At 42.9% G+C, this 21,279-nt stretch overlaps 1 protein-coding gene across 2 annotated transcripts in view; it reads right to left on the bottom strand.

The window, feature by feature from the left end:
- The window catches only part of DPYSL3 (dihydropyrimidinase like 3), a 71,155-nt gene that overhangs the window by 28,375 nt on the left and 21,501 nt on the right, over positions 1 to 21,279 (bottom strand). Inside the window, exon 1 of one of the 2 annotated variants that reach the window (XM_066618361.1) lies at positions 11,304 to 11,483. The exons of the other annotated variant lie outside the window; for it this stretch is intronic. Within the exon in view, the coding sequence (XP_066474458.1) occupies positions 11,304 to 11,345 (42 nt within the window). The 5' untranslated portion in view covers positions 11,346 to 11,483. Of the gene's footprint in view, positions 1 to 11,303; positions 11,484 to 21,279 lie in introns of those variants that run through there. 2 annotated transcript variants of the gene reach the window in all.

Below are 21,279 nucleotides of genomic sequence, written 5' to 3'. Positions count from 1 at the left end.
GCCTCAGGGTGCACTGCTTTTGATTCTAAACTTGCATTGGATGCAGCGCACACCCACCGGCCGGCCTGCTCCGGAATAAGTTAGTATTGGGCTATAAGGGTCTAACTACATGTTACGTTATCCCTGCCATTAATACCTATAGGATTAATGTTTCTTTTTTAAAAAGCAGCATTGCCTGAGAAAGTATCCCTTGCTTCATGGCCCCTACTGCCAATTAAGATCTCCATGCAAAGCCTTGCTTTGTATTCCATTCAAAGCAAGCTTGATCTAGCAACGTTTCACTGCAATTAACACTAAAATTAGTCATTTATCCCCCAGACACCAAGTTGAACAAGGCTGTCTTCATCCTCTTCTGAAAGATCTGCTGTTAGGCTTAAGTTAAGTTAGGCTTAACTTTGTTCCCAGATACAGATAGCAGCTGACACGGGCAACATCAAGGGGCTGTATGACGGTATCAAGCTGGCCCTACGTCCAACACAGAAGAAAACTGCCCCTCTGAAGTCTGCCACAGGTGAGGTCATCCAGGACCGGGCGCAGCAGATGGGACGCAGGGTGCAGCACTACTCTGAGCTATATTCCCGAGAAAATGCAGTAACCGAGGAAGCACTGAACAACATCGAGTGCCTGCCTGTATTGGAGGAGCTTGACAGTGAACCAACCCTAGCAGAACTTCACGTGGCCCTGGACTCCCTTGCCTCTGGCAAGGCACCTGGGAAAGACAGCATCCCTGCTGAAGTCCTAAAGTGCTGCAAAGCGATCATCGCCACTGAGCTGCATGAAATCCTCTGCCTCTGCTGGAGAGAAGGTGGAATACCACAGGACATGAGGGATGTAAACATCGTCACGCTGTACAAGAACAAAGGCGACAGGGGTGACTGCAATAACTATCTCTCTCCTTAGCGTTATAGGAAAGCTGTTTGCCTGAGTTGCACTGAAGAGGTTCCAGGTACTTGCAGCAAGAGTCTACCCTGAATCGCAGTGCAGATTCCGAGCCAACAGGTCTGCCACCGATATGTTATTCTCCCTTAGACAACTGCAGGATAAATGCAGAGAACAACAGTCACTCTTTATAGCCTTCATAGATCTCACGAAGGCTTTCGACCTGGTCAGCAGGGATGGCCTCTTCAAGATTCTCCCCAAGATTGGATGTCCACCCAGCGTCCTCAGCATCATCAGGTCTTTCCACGAGGTCATGAAGGGCACTGTAGTCTTTGATGGCTCCACATCAGACCCCTTTGACATCCAAAGCGGAGTGAAGCAGGGTTGTGTTCTCGCGCCAACCCTGTTTGGGATTTTCTTTGCTATCCTTCTGAAGCAGACCTTTGGAACTGCAACAGAAGGCATCTATCGCCGGACCCAATCAGACGGAAAGCTCTTCAACCTCTCCAGACTGAGAGCAAAGTCCAAAGTCCAGCTGCAATGTCTGTGTGACTTCCTCTTTGCCGACGATGCAGCTGTCACCGCCCACTCTACCAAAGATCTCCAGCAGCTCATGAACTGTTTTAGCAAGGCCTGCCAAGACTTTGGACTGACAATCAGCCTGAAGAAAACACAGGTCATGGTTCAGGATGTGGACTCACTTCCCTGCATTGCAATCTCTGCGCATGAGCTGGAGGTTGTCCATGACTTTGTGTACCTTGGCTCAACGATCTCCGACACTCTTTCTCTGGATACTGAGCTAAACAAACGCATCGGTAAAGCAGCTACCACATTTTCCAGACTCACAAACAGAGTCTGGTCCAACAAGAAGCTGATGGAACATACCAAGATCCAGGTCTACAGAGCTTGCGTCTTGAGTACACTTCTGTACTGCAGTGAGTCATGGACTCTTTCCTCATAACAGGAGAGGAAACTGAACGCTTTCCACATGCGCTGCCTCCGATGCAACCTCGGTATCACCTGGCAGGACAAAGTTCCAAACATCACAGTCCTGGAACGAACTGGAATCCCCAGCATGCATACACTGCTGAAACAGAGACACCTGCGTTGGCTTAGCCATGTCGTGAAAATGGGCAATGGTTGGATCACAAAGGTTCTTCTCTATGGAGAACTTGTGCAGGGAAAGCGCCCTATGGGTAGACCACAGCTGCGATACAAGGATATCTGCAAGAGGGATCTGAAAGCCTTAGGATTGAACCTCAACAGATGGGAAACCTTGGTCTCTTGAGTGTTCTGCTTGGAGGCAGGCTGTGCAGCATGGCCTTTCCCAGTTTGAAGAGACACTTTGCCAACAGACTGAGGCAAAGAGGCAAGGAGGAAGGCCCATAGCCAGGGGGACAGACCAGGGACACACTATACTTGCTCCCAGTGTGGAAGGGATTGTCACTCCTGAATCGGCCTTTTCAGCCACACTAGATACTGTGCCAGAACCACCATTCAGAGCACGATACCATAGTCTTTTGAGACTGAAGGTTGCCAACAAAAAATAATAGGCTTAAGTAGTTCATCCTATAGGTGGAGGGGGAAATGAGGGAGGTATCTGTACCACAATAAATAAGGTCCTGCCTCCATACCTGCTAGGTAAGACTTACTTTGAACAGAATACAAAGCAAGCCCATACATGAACATAATTGAAGCCAATACATGAACATAATTGACAGCAGGGGATATCACCAAGAGGCACTTTCTTAGGCACACTGTTTCAGAGTGTAGATCAGTCACTATGCTATCATAACCTATTAAACCAACCAAACGCTACACATCTTTTATAACACCCAGGTTTTATCTATTTCAGGAAGGAGAGTCAACTTAATATTCCACTCAAGAACAAGTATACAAGTCTAAACCAGATTTAGCAACATCAGTACACAGGGCTTGGAAAACCTTGTTACTAAGTCCATTTTGCTAATTTTTTTAAACTGTATTTCCAAATCAAATTTGTTATTTCGTGACAAGATGAAGCAGACCTGCTTTTCATTACTATATAACAAACTCACATAAACATCTGGTTAATTTCTTAGTGCCAGCATCTGTTGCTGTGCATTTCATGGTTGCTTTTCAGTGCAATCCAAACACACCAGTCAAGTAGGCACAAGAGACACTTCTGTTGCATTTTAAATACAGAAGAAATGTACAAGTCCTAGTCTAAGTAGTCCAAGACTAGGAGTTAACACAAGGCAATTCACTGCAACAGTTCCACCCTATGTCCCCTTCCATTCTCTTGACATTTTACTTCTAAAATGAGGATGTCTTTCCTCTTTCAAGTCACTGCTGTGCAAGCAGTCACAAACATGTCAAGTATTGACTACAGTTCATAATTCCTAAGCATCAACCATGTTTTTAAAGCCCATTTTCTACAAACAAGCATCTTCTTCCCTTTCTCAAATAAACATTCCCTTCCCTACTAATATACACAATGGCCTTTAACTGATTTTTACTGTTTGCTGCTTTGCCTTGTTCTACATCTCAAAGCTTAGATTCCCTTGAACCTATTAAAAAATTAATTTGAAGCACATTTGAAGATGATATATGAATGGAATGTTAAGCAGCTTCCCTTTAAAGAAACATATGTTTTGTTCCTATAATGCAAATACAATTTTACTACTGTACTTCTGGATGTGCTACCATTGAGAGAGGCTAGGGCAGCGATTTTCAACCTTTTTCATCTCATGGTACACTGACAAGGCACGAAAATTATCAAGGCACACCATCAGGTTTTTGGCAATTGACAAGGCACACCGTGCTGCCAGTGGGGGACTCACATCCCCCATTGGCCCTACTAATAAATGACCTTCTCCCAAATTCCTGTGGCGCACCTGTGGACTACTCATGGCACACCAGTGTGCCACGGCACAGTGGTTGAAAATGGCTGGGCTAGGGGGGTGGCAGCCAGAAATAGGGACTTCTCAGGGCACCTATGGAATTCCCTCCCATTTGGGTTGAGAACTGCTCCTTCTTTAGAAGCCTTCCAGTGAGGCCTGAAGACTTTCTTATTTCAAAAAGCCTTTGAACCCAGCAGGGCTTTTAAGGGAACATTTGCTGGTTGCAGGATGGTGCTTGGTGGTTTTTATTAATTATCTAATGTTTCAAGTCCAATGGTTTTAATACCTGATAAGATTGGCTTTTAAAATATTATGCTACATACGTATTATATATTTTTATGTATTTTATAATTTACATACATATTTTAATGTGCTGAAATCTGCCTTGGGTGCCTTTCAGGTAAAAAGGTGTGATATAAATCAAACAAATAAATACTTCAGAGATCCCAAGTGAGCTCATAAGAGTCCAATTTTCACCTCCCCTTGCCTGGATGTGGACAGCCCTACAGGAGGAAGAGAAAGTTTGCTTACTCCTCTCAACACCATCCTGCCTCCCTCTGTAATAGATTCAAGTTACTTGTCCATGAAGTACATTTTTCTCTCTTTAACAATCAAAAGACTGAAGTGACAGACAAAACATTTGAAAAAAGAACAATACCCAGTGCATGCATTTAGTGGCAAGTTTATTTCAATCTATTATGTGCTGTTGTCACAATACCACATAGAATACCACAAAAAAATGTTAATGGTATGGATATGAAAAGTGGCTGCATGTTATTGTTGCTAATTATCTAAGTAGTCCCATCTGTATAGTATACACCAGGTCATGAATAAAAAATTCCAGTTTAGAAGACGTGCATATATAATCATTTGCAACTGGCCCTGGTGCCAGACACACTTGCCATCTGAATAAGAAAATCAGAAGTTTGGCACCAGCTCAGGCATTAACTGGAAGGCAGAAGGGGGGGTACGTTCAGTGACATCATGTCTATTTTGGCACAGAAGGTTCCAGATGCATTCAGATGCAAGAGGAACTAAAGAGGAAACCAAAGCACTTATCAGGAAATGGGCCTGACTAAAGCAAAGGCTTTTACATGCTTAGGAAGACCTCTCAGACTATTACAATAAACACTCTGTTCATCCTGCCAAAGCTCATTTGTGCTTCCCCACACCCAACCATGTCTTCCTGCCAGCCCATGTCAGGCTGCATCATTAGCCACTGAGCCTGAGGGAAATTTTATCTGCAAGGTACAGATCAAGAGGGTTGGGTGGGAGGGAATACAGCTACTGAGTTTGCAGCAAGAGCACCAAGTCCTTCTAGGGTTCTCTTTTGGGATTCTGGAATGGATCTGGACTTTTCTGTTACCTCCTCTAAGCATGGAGATGCCTTTTTGTTACTAAAGGAAATAACTACTTCTGACTTTTATACCAAAGTTATCCTACAAGACATGTGTTTCTACAGGAAGAGATATTAATACTGCCTGACTGAAGAAGCAAAATCAAGAAGATAGTTGGACAGATGCAGGCCAGTCTCGGTTCCCTTCCTTTTTTCTCCACACCACACAACTTGTTTTTTTAAGAAAAGGATACTCAAGGAATGCCAGTGCACAGGTTTATTTCTGCTCAAATCAATTATGTACAGGTAAAACAACAGTAGAAGTCAGCCCTGGGCGATTTGCCACAAGCATAAACCACTGTCATGCATGTGATGAACAGCATGGACTCTTTTGCATAGTTCACTGTAGCTATTTGTTCTTGTTGTCATGTGAATGGACTTTGAAAGGAAGCCCTATTTGTAGTTATGTAAATTGGCCCCAATGCAGATACAGAAATTTCTTGCACTTCTGCCAGATTCCTTAAGGAGACAGCTGGTGTCTATAAAAGTCTGTTGGGGGTTCAATACCACCACTGCAAACCAGACAAGGGTGGAACACACTTTCTTCTAAACCATATATGAAAGACCAGGAAATATCTAAATTAAACACATTTCAGTTTATCCTGTTCTAGATTAATGTTCTCAGTAATTCATTATTAAAAAAAACAGTAATCTGGAGTAAGGCAGGTTTATTTCCAAATCAATATAGTTTAAATTGTTGATTCAAATTTCTAAGAAAAAGGGGCCAAATTTTAAATAAAGTTTTTAATTAATACATGTTTCCTGAAAAAGGAGGCAATATGTACCACAGGTAGTCACATATATCCTTTAAGTTTAGGTGCTTTGCCTCTAGGCCAAACCATTATTAATCCCCCTGTACATATCCAACACTCTCTTTTCCTCTGCAATGAAGCCATTCAGCACAAAAGCCAAAAAGGTCTGATAAAGCTATTAAAATCTAGAATTCAATATTGGCTGGGTAAATTTGATCAATTTTTTATTATCTGATCTTCCAAATGTGTTTCAAAATAGGGTAGAATGTCTTCCCTACCATGACCCTATGCTTGGAAGGCATAAAACTTACACAATTATGAATACTGGAGTTTCACAGAATGCATATGCAGAAGAGTCCAAGTTACAAGAAAAGTTTTTTCCCTGGTTTTTTTCCTCAGTCCAATCTCAAACCCATTGCTCATATTATTTGGGTGGATTCTCCACTTTCACTCAATTTGAAAGGTTTATGACAAGAACGTGAACTACATTTTGCACAGCTGGCAAAGAAAATGGTCTCAAGACACATGCTGGAGTTCTAACATAAGAACAGCCCCACTGGATCAGGCCATAGGCCCATCTAGTCCAGCTTCCTGTATCTCACAGCGGCCCACCAAATGCCCAAGGGAGCACACCAGATAACAAGTGACCTGCATCCTGGTGCCCTCCCTTGCATCTGGCCTTCTGACATAGCCCATTTCTAAAATCAGGAGCTTGCACATACGCATCATGGCTTGTAACCCATTATGGATTTTTCCTCCAGAAACTTGTCCAATCCCCTTTTAAAGGCATCCAGGCCAGATGCTGTCACCACATCCTGTGGCAAGGAGTTCCACAGACCAACCACACGCTGAGTAAAGAAATATTTTCTTTTGTCTGTTCTAACCCTCCCAACACTCAATTTTAGTGGATGTCCCCTGGTTCTGGTGTTATGTGAGAGTGTAAAGAGCAGCTCTCTATCCACTTTATCCTTCCCATGCATAATTTTGTATGTCTCAATCATGTCCCCCCTCAGGCATCTCTTTACTAGGCTGAACAGGCCCAAACGCCATAGTCTCACATGCAGACTGCTGTGAGGTTCTCACAGAAAGAGGAGATATATTAAATAAATGCTTACTTCTTCAGATACCATCACTTCTCCATTATTATTATTCTTCCAATTTGGATTTATTCAAAAACACACAAACCTTACTATCTGTATGCAATTCCTGCTCCTCTACTGGCACTTAGCAGGTCACCTGATGTTCAGAGATAACTAAGTACATGCTTCAGGACAGAAGGAACATCCTGACTTCAGTTAGAGGGCTAGCACTTTACAATCTACAAGTCATAGTTGAACATTACATGGAGGCAAACCAGCATTTTAAATGTCCTCTTCCTCTATCCTCTTACCCAAATCCTCTTACTCTACAAAGACAATGCATATTGTTGTTGCAGAAGAAAGGTCCTGTTGTATCACTTTCTTATGGTGATATATGTTGCATCACCTTCTACTTGAATACCACCCAACCTTGGAAAATTGGGACAATAAAGTATAAAGGAGGCACATTTCACACATTATCTGGGTGGTGTGGCAGGGGCAGGAAACACTAGTGCTTTTCCACTGGCTTTGAGCAATCCAAGATGGCAGCGTCCAGGAGAGCCAGGAAGTAGAGGCCACTAGGGACATCTCACAGTGCCCTAAGTTCACCTCAGTAGCCTCAGGTACCACAGTGCACAATTTGGGAGACACTGGTCTAGAGCAGGGGTGTCCAAAGTTTTTGGAAGGAGGGCCACATCATCTCTCTGACACCGTGTTGGGGGCCGAATTAATTTACATTTCAAATTTGAATAAATTTACATAAATGAATATATTAAAGATGAACTTATACGAATGAATGAAGGTCTTGCAATAGCTCAAGGCCTATCAAAGGCCTTGCACAAAGCAAGGGTTGGCCTTTCCTTTGCTGCTGCATCACAGACGTGAAACAGCAAGCAGTGGAGGGAGCCCTCATCCCACAGCTCACACGAGAGGTCAAACAGTTGCCCTCACGCTGAAAGCAGTTGCGTCGGGCCAGTGTGGGCTCCAACAAATCTCTGGAGGGCCAGAGGCTCATTGGAGACTAGGGGCTCCCTGAGGAACGCATAGAGAGGCCTTGAGGGCCACAAGTGGCGCCAGGGTTTGGGCACCCCTGGTCTAGAGTATAGCCATTTTATTGCATAAGACTTTTGCTTTCTAAAAATGAAGAAGCAGAGATTACTCTCATACTTAATTTTTAAAGTGACTCTTCTAAGCAAGTCATGAATTTTTTCATGTCTTCTGTATTTTACTTGTCCCCCAGCTTTACTTTTAAATACAACTAGCCCAGGGGCTTCCCAAATCCAGTCTGCAACTTCATGTACTAATATACATCACACATGGGCTCAGCTGCAATGTCAATGACTAGCACCAGAACATTTTCTGCAACTTATTCTATTTAGCCCCACCTCAATATCTTCTAGATAGGTGCACAGAGTAGCCACACTAGAAACATGCGGCCATATTCAAGATAGCAGCATCTATAAAACAATGAAAGGAACCTGTACAACTGCAGCTTACCGGCACTAGTATTAAAGACTAAAGGAAACCTATCATCTGTTTCTTTAGACTGATTTTCAAAAATACATAAGTAAAGATGAACATTTCCAAAAACAGGGGAGGGGGGGTTGTGTATTTGTGTGACTGAGACATAAACCACAGTGTTTGTCTTGCAAGATTTTGGCCCATATGCACAGATGACACATAACCCTTTAGACTTGCCCACAGATACAACTAGGTAATTCTTCTTGTGAAAGCGTACAAGTGCTATCAACAAAGGGATGCATTAGAAGCTGTGGCAACAAGGAGACTTTGGCTACTGACACAGCTAATTGTTGCTTCTACATTTTAGAGCTTTATTTTTTAAGTCTTGGTTCTTGCAGCACTAAAATTGCCCTCCAGTCTGTCCTTTCCCTCATGAAGTTATATCTGGTACTTCTTGTTGCATGATAAACACACATAAGGAGCATTTCTTGAAGGAGACACACCCTCTTAAGTTGCAAGATCCTTTCAGAAAGAGGGTCTTCAAACAAAGTAAATCATTCCTGCAGTATGCCACCAAGGTCTGCAGAGGAACAACCACATTGTCGAATATACTGAACAAAGATGTTTCCACAACACTGCAGTTCCTAAAGGAGATGTAGTCACCATGCAGTATATGACTGTCTGTTTGACACTAGCAGTGCAGTTATGTCTGTCAATATTAAAGTGTACACTCTGGTTTTACAAGCCATTTCCTAGCTATACCATCTCCAAATTGCTTTTTAAAATACAAGTGTAAAAAGAGGGAACTACTGAAAAGGTTAAAAGGAAAAGGGGACTCCACCACAGTGGAAGACAAGGCTAGAAGAAAAAATTCAGACACCAGGGTGGGTTACCAAGTGCCTTGGTGCTGTGGGACTTGCTGTCTCAAAGAAAGCAAGGCATATGCTGAATACCAAGGTAGGTGTGGCCAGCCTGCACAGAGACTCAGAGAGGCAAACTGCTGCAATCAGGTGCAGTAGCACAAAAGAAAACAATATCATGGGATTCAGTGAATGTAGGTCACACCTTGTAAACCCCTAAGAGAAGAAAGGAGACCATCTTCGCTCAATTGCTTCACTGTACTGTACTGGATATGCACTTCACTCACACACACTCACAATTCTTACCTGCTTTCAATGAAAGCAGGTAAGAATTGGTTTAAATATCAAAAGGTTACTTTGATACCAATTAACTCTGATATTAAAAACAGTCTCATTCACAGATGGTTCTTCAAAAAACCAAGCATGCAATAAGATGTTGCCAGTGTGTTTGCTTGTCCTATAATTAGTCCCCAAAATCTGGACTGTGATTTTCAGTGTTTTTGCACCAGAAAGAGATTCAATCAAATCAAGGTATCAGAAAGAGTGACATTTGCTTGGGGGGGGGGGGGGGAGAGAGCTAGCATCATCAGTGGTTAAGGTTAACATCCTTAATTAAGTAGGTTTTTTTAAATCCATGAGCTTAAAACACAACACAAAATAAATCCATGAGCATCAATTTGATTAAAAATGGTTTATGTCCAAGAAATATCCAAGCTGAACAAAAGAAGCCATCAAAAACTCTGAAAACCCCCAATACAAAAAAAGTCTTTTTAGAAGATTCACTATCCTCTAAATAGGTACATTAGGGGGGAAAGGAGGAAAAAAAGCTTGGTAGTTATCCTGTGTGTGTGCTTGGTTGTGCTTCCTTTGTTTGCCTCAAAGATGGAGTAATCACTCCTTCTCCCAATGCATACCCTATCCCACAAAAGGTTTCATTAAAATGCATTGGAGACAAAGCACAGCTGCACTCCTTTGCATCTGAAGCCAGCAACAATAAACCCCAGGCCCATTAAAGACCAAGGGGGTACCCTACTGCAAGGCATTTCATTGCATCAACAATAAATCAGGGTGGAGTAGGAAGCCACTAGAAACGCATCTGCAGGGCACACACCAAGGGAGATGCAAACACTGTGTTTCCACCTATGGTCTTTTTTCCTTCACCTTAAAATACAAACCAACCACTATCCAGAAGCAGAGAAAAAAATCCTTTGGACTGGTTTGTAAATCAGAGCTTTCACTTTTATAAAAGAAACCAATTCCTCTTTTTCCTGCGCCAGTCAAAGCACATGACGCACCCAAATATGCAGCAAACAAAACTATGCAGCAGGCAACTTGGACGTCCCTGGGCTTTCTTGTTTTTAATGTGACAGAACAAAAAAATAAACTAGAATGAGAGACTTAAAACAATGTAATTGTAAAGTCAGCCTGATCTACCCCTCCCAAAAGTCAGGATCTGTCCAAAGCAGGGCAAAAAGTGCTGAAACACCCCTGAATCAGACAAGGAAAAAGGAAACCCATTCCCCACCACACAGATTTGCAAGACAGAGGGTCATTAAATCCTCACTATGCCAAACATACACAAACGACCTCCATGGGGGCTGGGGGGGCAGAGAAAAATCTATTGCAACAGTTTGAGCAACAAAAATATTACAGACAAGTATTATTGCCTTGTGAAAACAGAGGCTCTCTGTAAACAATATATGAACATGAGACAATGAAGATTCTTAAACCTGCCAACTGCAAAGATCACCAAAGTCCAAGATGTGTCCACACAGGGCCACCCCTACACGTCCCCCTTCCCCTTCTGCAAGCCTACCTGGCTATTGAATATCCCTTTTAAAACACACACAGATGTCCCCTCAGGCAAGTCTGCACTGGCTATTTACAAAACACAGTGGTATGCCGGGTGGAGTAAATCATTACAAAACAAATAAAGCTTAATAAGGCAAGCACTAAAGAAGGGGGATAGGGAGAGGGGGGAACAGGTTACTCACCGTTATCCTGGGGATGTTCTTCTTGCCCTGGTAACCAGACATGATGTGTGGCTGTTGCTACTGGAGCAGAGCCGGCTCCTATCCTTCAACCTGGGTGCAGCACCAGCTTGCAAAGAAGCTGAAGATCAGGTGGAACAATTCGTGCTTCCTTCCTTTCCCCCTCTTCACTCCTCCTTTCTCCCCCTCTCTCCCCTTCTGTCTCCCCCCTCCTTGTTTCACACAATAGTAAATCCTCGCCCTCCTTCTGCTTTTTACCAATGACAGCTGGGACTCTGTAAGACAAGAATGGCTGATGAAGCGACTCCTCCCTGCTCCTTCTTCCCAGTCTCGCTTTCTCGTCTATTGATTTCTCCCTCTGCCTCACCCATTCTGGACTGTTGTCACTGTAACAAAGCATGTCGGCCACTAGAGGGTAGCAGTGGAAAACTCCAGCCATCAACTTTGCAAAGGGGGCAAGGCAGGATTTGTAAACCCTTTCCCAGGCTACTGCAGAAGCCAGGCGAAAAGAAAGCACAGACAATACAAGGGAGCAGTTAAAATGGAGCAAACTTCCAAGAATCTACAACAGCAAGCAGGAGCTAGGCTTTTAAGAATTAATCTCCAAAGGCACATAGTGGGAAGTGGCCTGGTTAAATTCCACTCCTTGTGTGAGAATGGCCTTTCTGATCATTTCCTGTGCAAAACAGATTTTTGCAAGAAACCCGCATTAACCAGAAGAATAGCAGCCAAACTGACATGTGGCAAGGCATAATAAAAACCCTGCAAAGAAAGCCTCTGAATTAAGTCAGTCTTCAGGCTTTCAACAAAGCTTCTCTTTTGTATGAAGGTCTTCCTTAAAACTCTGGCAAAACCTGTACATCATTCAACATTAATATTTCCCCCCCCCAAATGGTCTTCTCGTCCTCATGGTTGCAGAAGCCAGCCTGAAAATCTAACCCCCATTTGAACCCTATATCATTGGAAAGAGAATTTTGAATTTGTACATTTTGAAGAAGTGGTAGTTTGGAAAGTGAGTTTGTTTGCAAACCCAATTTTTCAAGGCTTCTTGACAACACTGGATTTTGTTACGAAAACAGAAATATTAGATTCCAGCCCATGTACAGACCTGAACTTTATGAAATGAAGTTTTCCACATGACAAGCTGAGAATCACAAAATAAACAAAAATGAAAAAGCTCCCATCTTTGTTCTAAGGAGTTTTATAGTGTGGTTAATGGGACTAACATCCCTGATGTGGTTTGTAGAGTATATTGTACTCCATACATGATATGAAATAATACCCTCCATTTGAAAAACACATGTTTTTCACATGCACAAAAAGTATCTGTTCTATATGCCTCAAGTAAAAGCAGTGTATTCAGCTACTAGTGCATGTGCAAAGCCAAACCACTAACAGCATCAAGGACCTGAGCTATAGGATTCAAGGTCTGAGGCTTGGATGTAGACTAGTGAGCTACCCAAGACTGTGGTGCTCAGAGCACTCTTTTAGTCTCTTTCACCTACTGCCAAGTCAGCCTATTCAGGCAGGCATGGTCTGAATTTATGTTGATTCTTCATACCACCAGAGATGGAAGAATCACTCTCATTTTTATAATGCAAGAAAATGGTTGCAACTTCAATTGCTGTTGCAGTAAACTCAAGGCAACTTACATAAATCAGATTTATCCAACGGGTAAGACCATTCTTTTCCTTAGTGTTTGTTCATTTTGAGAGCATACAATGGAGTACAAAGTACAAGCCTCTTTATCCATGGGGGTTTGGTTCCTGGACCCCCTGCAGATACAGAAAACAATGGATAATTAAAACCATAATTTTCTGAGCCCACTTTTGCCCCGAACTTGACCAGAGCCTTGCTCTGATTGTGTCCAGAGCTATTCTGAGCCTCGGAGAGACCGCGTGCCACCTCAACGTGGGATCTCCGTGGCTCAGAATGGTCCCCTGAGCGGTTTTTGGTAAAAACTTCCGGTTTTACTAGAATTGGTCCAAAAACCATCCCAGGGGCCATTCTGAGCCTTGCCAAGACTCAGAAAACCTTCCAGACATGACTAGAACAAGGTTCCAGTCTCATCTGGGAGCTCTGCGGGGGGGGGGGGAATCTGGGGGTTTGGCATTACAGGTGAGGCAAAGCCGCTGGTGCCAAATTCATGGATAGAGGCCCCACCTGTACAATATTTTTATTTCTGATTACTTGAAAATCATTTTATCAATTTGCCCTGCCCTTAGAACACGAAGGGCCTGACTAGATACTATGTGGAAATTCCGTGATTAGAACTTGAAACCTTTTTCTTTTTTCAAAAACCGACTATTGGACAGGGAAATTTGGACTTTGAGTCACAATGTGGAAAAGATGTCTAAATCCTTATCACCTCTCTGAAAAAAACCCCAAAAAATTACCCTATTTATCACTAAAATAAAACAGCTAATTGTAACAAGGAGCAATTTGAGATGGGAAATCAACACAGGGTTATACCCCCTTTCTTCCCAGCCCTGATCCATATCAGGAGGGGCTCCAGCTGCTTTTTGAAAGACAGAAAACACCAGAAGTTCCTAGGCCTCATTTGACCCTAAAATAGCAAACTGGATCTAAACAAGAACTTTATTCATGTGTATTAATAATGCTCTGTCCTCCCCAATCAGAATCTTTTCTTAGATTTTCACCCTTTCTACTCTCACTTCATCCTCATATCCTTTCTAGCATGCATCTCACCTGGCATGCCATGGAAAAACCAATACTGCTTGATGATTAAAAGTGAGCCAAGAACATCCATCAAAATTCTCAGGAGAGCAGCTTATACTTAGAGACTGGGAATCAGAAGAAATATCCCTCATCTCTCAGAGCAGGTGGTTGGTTTGTCAAACACGGCAAGTATTCCGATTGCAGACAGAGCTGCCATTAAATATATAGTCAGAGAGACTGCCGACGAATCCAAGCTGCCTTTAGACAGGGCTTCATTTCAAAAAGGCTACAAGGTAAAAATATGTCACTCATGCACTCCATGAATAATTTTAAACTAAATATTCTGTACTGCACTGGTACTAGTGTTTCTACTAAATCTCATTTATAAATATTTCTAGGCTTACAGATTTGCAAGATGAATACCACCTGAGAAAATAACTCCTGGTATTTCTCTAGGACTCCATACTAATAGGTTTGTAGCAATAATGGAACCATGCACCAAGAAGATTGGGGTTTCTGGATACTTATTGCATCTGAAACAGTCAAACAAATATTTGAAAGAGAAAGACCGATGTAAAGATAAGTTTGCCTATTCAATACTGAAAACTCTGAAAACTCCAATCTAACCCCTGCAATCTAGATCTTAATCATATGAAGGAATTTAGGGAGGGGAATTCAGGGAGGCCAGAGGTATTAAAACATCTTAAGTCTGAAAGCTTATTCAGACTGCCCACTCTTATTCTTGTTCTCAGCAGAAATCCCTCAATTCATCTCTTTTCCCTGTGGGTCACAATGACAATTCCATCTTCATTATTTCACAGCCCAAAGTTATCTACAGCAGGCAAAAAATCCAGTAGTAGAGTAACAAAGCTAGGTAGTCAGGATACCCAAAGCTGCTTGAATTCTAGAAATAGTTGGACCATTATCACTACTGTATGCAGCAAAAAAAAATAGAAAAAATCCTATGTATTCCTAAACAGTGGTTCAAGTTCAAATCAAGGACAGTGTTTTCTAAATTAAGTTGCATGAGTATTATTTGCTAATAATTGGCTCTAAGAATATACCTAGGGGTCATTCATGAGGTCCACCACTCTTAACTTTTTCCACTCAGGACTCTGCTCTTGTCCAGCAGTAGTCATTGGTGCTTCTTCTGGCCTCTACACAATACAGTCCTATGCTCAGGATTCAAGGTCCATTAAGATGTAGCACTTTAGATGCTGGCAATGTTTTAAGAGTACCTTACTAGCACCTCCTTCATGAATATGGATGGTTGATAAGGGTGTAACTTTCTAATGTACGAAACTCTCTCCTCCCCACAGAGAGAGAGAGAGAGAGAGAGAGAGAGAGAGAGAGAGATCTGAGTGCTGCCAGATGGGAGTATGGTATTCTCCCTTAGACAACTGCAGGAGAAATGCAGGGAACAGCGACAGCCACTCTTTATAGACTTCATAGATCTCACGAAGGCCTTCAACCTGGTCAGCAGGGATGGCCTCTTCAAGATTCTCCCCAAGACTGGATGTCCACCCAGGCTCCTCAGCATCATCAGATCCTTCCACAAGGACATGAAGGGCACTGTTGTCTTCGATGGCTCCACATCAGACCCCTTTGACATCCGAAGTGGCGTGAAGCAGGGCTGTGTTCTTGCACCAACCTTGTTTGGGATTTTCTTCGCTGTCCTGTTGAAGCATGCCTTTGGAACCGCAACAGAAGGCATCTATCTCTGGACCAGTTCAGACGGAAAGCTCTTCAACCTCTCCAGACTGAGAGCAAAGTCCAAAGTCCAGCTGAAATGTCTGCGTGACTTCCTCTTTGCCGACGATGCAGCTGTCACTACCCATTCTGCCAAAGATCTCCAGCAGCTCATGAATCGTTTTAGCAAGGCCTGCCAAGATTTTGGACTGACAATCAGCCTGAAGAAAACACAGGTCATGGTTCAGGATGTGGACTCACCTCCCTGCATTACAATCTCTGCGCATGAACTGGAGGTTGTCCATGACTTTGTGTACCTTGGCTCAATGATCTCTGACACTCTTTCTCTCGATACCGAACTAAACAAACGCATCGGTAAAGCAGCTACCACGTTTTCCAGACTCACAAAGAGAGTCTGGTCCAACAAGAAGCTGACGGAACATACCAAGATCCAGGTCTACAGAGCTTGCGTCCTGAGTACACTTCTGTACTGCAGCGAGTCATGGACTCTTTGCTCACAACAGGAGAGGAAACTGAACGCTTTCCACATGCGCTGCCTCCGGCGCATTCTCGGCATCACCTGGCAGGACAAAGTTCCAAACAACACAGTCCTGGAACGTGCTGGAATCCCTAGCATGTATGCACTGCTGAAACAGAGACGCCTGCGTTGGCTCGGTCATGTCGTGAGAATGGATGATGGCCGGATCCCAAAGGATCTCCTCTATGGAGAACTCGTGCAAGGAAAGCGCCCTACAGGTAGACCACAGCTGCGATACGAGGACATCTGCAAGAGGGATCTGAAGGCCTTAGGAGTGGACCTCAACAAGTGGGAAACCCTGGCCTCTGAGCGGCCCGCTTGGAGGCAGGCTGTGCAGCATGGCCTTTCCCAGTTTGAAGAGACACTTGGCCAACAGTCTGAGGCTAAGAGGCAAAGAAGGAAGGCCCATAGCCAGGGAGACAGACCAGGGACAGACTGCACTTGCTCTCGGTGTGGAAGGGATTGTCATTCCCGAATCGGCCTTTTCAGCCACACTAGACGATGTTCCAAAACCACCTTTCAGAGCACGATACCATAGTCTTTCGAGACTGAAGGTTGCCAACAAGTAACTATAGCTAAGGTAACAAGGTTTGAAAAAAGGCATAATTTACACTAAGGATAAGAAACCACACATATTTTGCTCTGCACCATTTACAGAACAACCCACAATATTCATGTAAAAAAATTGTATTTTTTTCCTCTGAAACCATGGCACTAAACTCTTCCTTTAAAAAAAAAAAAATGAAATGTGGAATTTTAGAAATCCAATAAGGGGAAGAAGGCAACTTCTTATGCTGTCAACTTTTATGCTGCATCTGTACTACTACTTCTTCTTCGAACACTCCTTTGTGAAATCCTTGACCATAGTCATCATAAGGCAAGATATCAACAGCCACATCAAGTCAAGGCTAGAACTTGACACACTTTAAGATTAGCCGTCATTCCCCATTTATATGGCAAATGCTGCTAGATTCATGTCTCTTCTACCAACTCCCTAGCAAAAAGTCAATCCCCCCTCCCCCAAAGTGTCACCGTTATTTGACTTAGCTTTTCTTGCTTTTCCCAAAAGTCTCACAGGAAACAAACTGCATTCTCTGCACCAGCCTCACACCATCTCAATTAGTAATATATATGTTATGTGAAAATCCCCTTTTGCCTTTTAGTTGTGATTTTCTCTATATATCTGGTTATGTTATTATGAACTAAAATATCATGCAGGCTAAACTTCTCACACAGGCCACATTTCCAAAACTCTGGTCAAGTCGCAGGCTCATGGTTACACAACCACCACCTCCCTATGGTCACACATTATGGGAGGAAGTCTGGCATCGTAAATCATTGTTTAAGTGTCTCCTACATTACTGTATTCATTGTATTGTCTTAACCCAATCACTGTTTAAGAACTGTATGCAAAAGTGTCTCCTAACCCAATCACTTTTTAGTACTGTATGCAAACGAACTGCCTTCTTGTGTTGCTGAATCATTGTATTGTTTAAGTTCTCCCATCTAGGAAGCCAGCCATTGACCCCATTGAATTTTGCTGATAACTGACATCCTGATCCTTTCAATGTTTTACACACTCCAAGCACCCTGCTGTGTGGTAGTAACGAAGCTACCAGCACTGTCTGCAAACCCCTTTTTAAGAGAGGGATCCTCTCACATGCTCTCTCTGGCTCTCTCGCTCTCTCTCCAAGGACCAACACATCTGTGTTGTGTCAGAGGGTCCTCTTCACAGGACTCTCCCCCACCCCTCCAACTGCTCTACAGGACAGGTAACTATCTTGCGCCTGGAACTCTTTCCCTTCTCCCCCCCTTTTTTCTCCCCCTTCTCTCCCCATTTTTAGTTAGCAGCTGGGGTTAGCAGTAGGGACCCCTAAAATCCTTCCCTACAACCTTTCCTTTTTCTAATTTCCTCGGATGCACCAAATACTCTTTACACGCAACCACCACGAAAGCTAGGTACACTAGATTCAAGTATTAGGACCAAGAAACATACACTTGGTATGTTTCTCCATGTGCATTATGTTTACCTTTGTGCTTTTGTAATAAAACTATAACCTTTTATTAAAATTATCTTTCTCTCAGTCTCCTCTTTAAGCAAAAGGGAATTTCTCTGCATTACACCATCTTGTTATCCAGCCTATGATCCTAAGGTTTCCAATAAGGGCAGTGTAATAATTCCCCTAAACAAAACAGCCCTTTTGGTAACATATATGCTCACCCAATTCCTGCAACAAAGGACCAAACTAGATATGATGTTTGGAGGGTGGATTAAGGATTTCATTTTCTTTATTTTTGTTTAACCCTTCTATCTTTTTCTAGTGCAAAAACTCTCAGCTGCTATCTGTCCAACTGGCAGAAGAGCTTAGGTGGGAGGCACTTATACAAGGAAAATGGCAGGTAGAGAACAAATTAAACCTCCTCCATCTGTGCTCTGTTCTAATCAAATCAATGGGAAGACATCTTTGTTGTGTTTTGAAACGTAACAACAGTGAGTCCTCTTCAGGGCAAAAATATAATTTTGATTTCCATTACAAATTACAGCTACTCAAAATTCCAAACTGCTCAAACTTTGAGGATATGTGGAAGGAACAATTTCCTCCATTTCTTTCTTCAAAGACGTTGCTCAGAATGTACCTTTCGTTCAATGTTGCATGTGCCATCTACAGAACTAAACATGAGTCCAGGAAAGCTGCTAGAGGCTACACAAGGAAATCAGTGGCGTCTTCAGGAAGAAAGAAGTTACCTGCCTTTTGCTTTCTACACACTGGCCTCGAGCAATACAAGAAAAACATGGAGGTCCTCAAACTGACTCTAAAGAACTGACCTCATGGAGGGAGCAAAGCCTAAGTTACAAGGAATAAAAGGGTATATGAGTTTAGAAGGATAGGTAGCAAGTATAAGCTGGGAAAATTCCTGATTCAACTATCTCTTTAGCCATTAACTTATGAAGTAGCTTCGACAGATCATTATCATCTCAGCCTCAGGCTCCCCATCTACAATAAGGGGAAGAGGTAATGATATTGGAGTTCCCTAAAGGGATTTTATAAAGATTACTGTGATAATGGAAGTAAAAGCTGTGAAAACTTGAAATGCACTCTAAAAATGACATTAAGAGGAAGAATAGTACAGCTTTGAAAGAGCAAGTATCATTACCACTAAAAAGACAGTACATTGGCTCTCTAAGTTCAATCAATAATACCTTTATTGGCATATAAACAGGTAAACAAAATTACAACAGTCTCTAAAAGAATGAACATGATGGGGAGGGGATGTGGAAAATGGTTCAAGAGAAGAAGAAAAAAGAGAAAAGAGTTCAGGAAGGGGGGATATGTTAATAATTTGGGATAGAAAACTGGCAACTGCTATGGTAATGTTTGCCTGATTGTCACTAAGCAAAACAAAAATGGGATCAATAAATGGACCAGCAGGGTGCCATAAAAAGGGATCCAAATACAGCTTTCTGAGTGAACAATGCGCTGGACAATGGATTAGGATATGCTCAAGTGTGTCCGGTTCGAGATGACAGAAGGGGCATAATCTACAGTTCCGAGTAATGCGGGAGAATCTGCCAAGACGATACGAGGAGGGGAAAATATTAAAACGGGCGAGCATGAAAGCCCTTCTAAGGGAGATTTATTAGGGTATCGAAATATTTAGAGGGCTGACCTGGTAAAGGGCAGAAACCAAAAGAGAGAGGGGAACATACTGGGTTAAGATCAGCAGAAAGAGAGGTAAATTCAGCTTCCCAGAGCCTGGTTTGGATTAGCTTATAGGCGCCACTAATATCGAGGCCTGCTAAAGATTCCAAAGGCAAATCAAGGGAATTCAATTTGGAATCGATTTTATGAAACCAGATAGACAAAAAGGGGTCTCTTAACAGGTCATTAAGAAGGGAGTCAGATGGAAGGGACAGATGGAGTCGGAGCCAGAATTTAAACGTTATAGCCCATGCTATAGTTGAGGGGAGGTGGACTCCCAACTCGAGAGTCAGCGTAGCTAACTGGATGGAGTTTGGGACTCCGAGAATCCTCCTAAAAAAAACGGCCGCAACTCAGTCCAGAGTGCTGTTGGCTACCGCAACCCATATGGCGACGCCATATAATAGTTGGGCCACAATCTTGGCTCTAAAGATCTGAAGGGCGGCAGGCACAAACTGGTTACCGGTGCTATAATGGAACCGAGTAATCGCCTTAAGTTAATAATAACAACAACAACAACAGGTATTTATATACTGCCTTTCTTGGTCTTTATTCAAGACTTTATTCAAGGCGGTTTACATAGGCAGGCTTTATTTAAATCCCTTATTAAATAGGGATTTTTACAATTTGAAAGAAGGTTCTTTCTTTCAAGAACCACTACATTCAAGGTGTTTCATTCCGATCTGGCTTCACATTCTGGCCTCCATCCTCCCACGCTCAGAGCAGATGGAAATAGCTCGGCTTCAGCTTGTCAGCTGCTTCAAGGTCGCACGGTGCCGGTGGCCTCGAACTGGAGACCTTGTGGATGTTATCTTCAGGCAGACAGAGGCTCTACCCTCTAGACCAGACCTCCTGCCCAATGAGGTGAGGAGGAGGCCCAAGATAATGATGCGAGGTGGCAATAGCTAACTTCCTATGGGCCGCCCAAGTTAATCGGTAATGGAAAAGTAGGCCAAGGTATTTGAAAGTGGGGACTTGCTCGTAAATGGAGTGACCAACCCTCCAGGTTGACGGGGACCAAGATTTTGAGAATACTAGGATTTTGGTTTTGCTAGTGTTGATGGTCAGGTCATTAGATGTACAGTAATCCTGAAAAATAGTAAGGGATTGATGAAGTCCAGATTTAGTGAAAGGAGAACTGCATCATCCGCATACAGTAACAGGGGTATAGGAACACCATTAAGGGCAGGGGGAGAAACCCTTTGGTTGGAGAAGTAGGAGGGAAGGTCAGATAGGAAAAGGTTAAAAAGTGAAGGGGCTTGAATGCATCCCTGTCGGACACCCTTATTGATGGAAATGCTATCTGATAAAGAACCTGTGGGACCGGATTGAACTTTACATGAATTGAAAAGGTGAAGGCAATGAATCAGAA

Source organism: Tiliqua scincoides, chromosome 2, assembly GCF_035046505.1.
Source record: "Tiliqua scincoides isolate rTilSci1 chromosome 2, rTilSci1.hap2, whole genome shotgun sequence".
Lineage (NCBI taxonomy): Eukaryota > Metazoa > Chordata > Lepidosauria > Squamata > Scincidae > Tiliqua > Tiliqua scincoides.
Note: the sequence above shows the minus strand (reverse complement) of the source record. Positions and strands in the feature narration are given on the sequence as shown.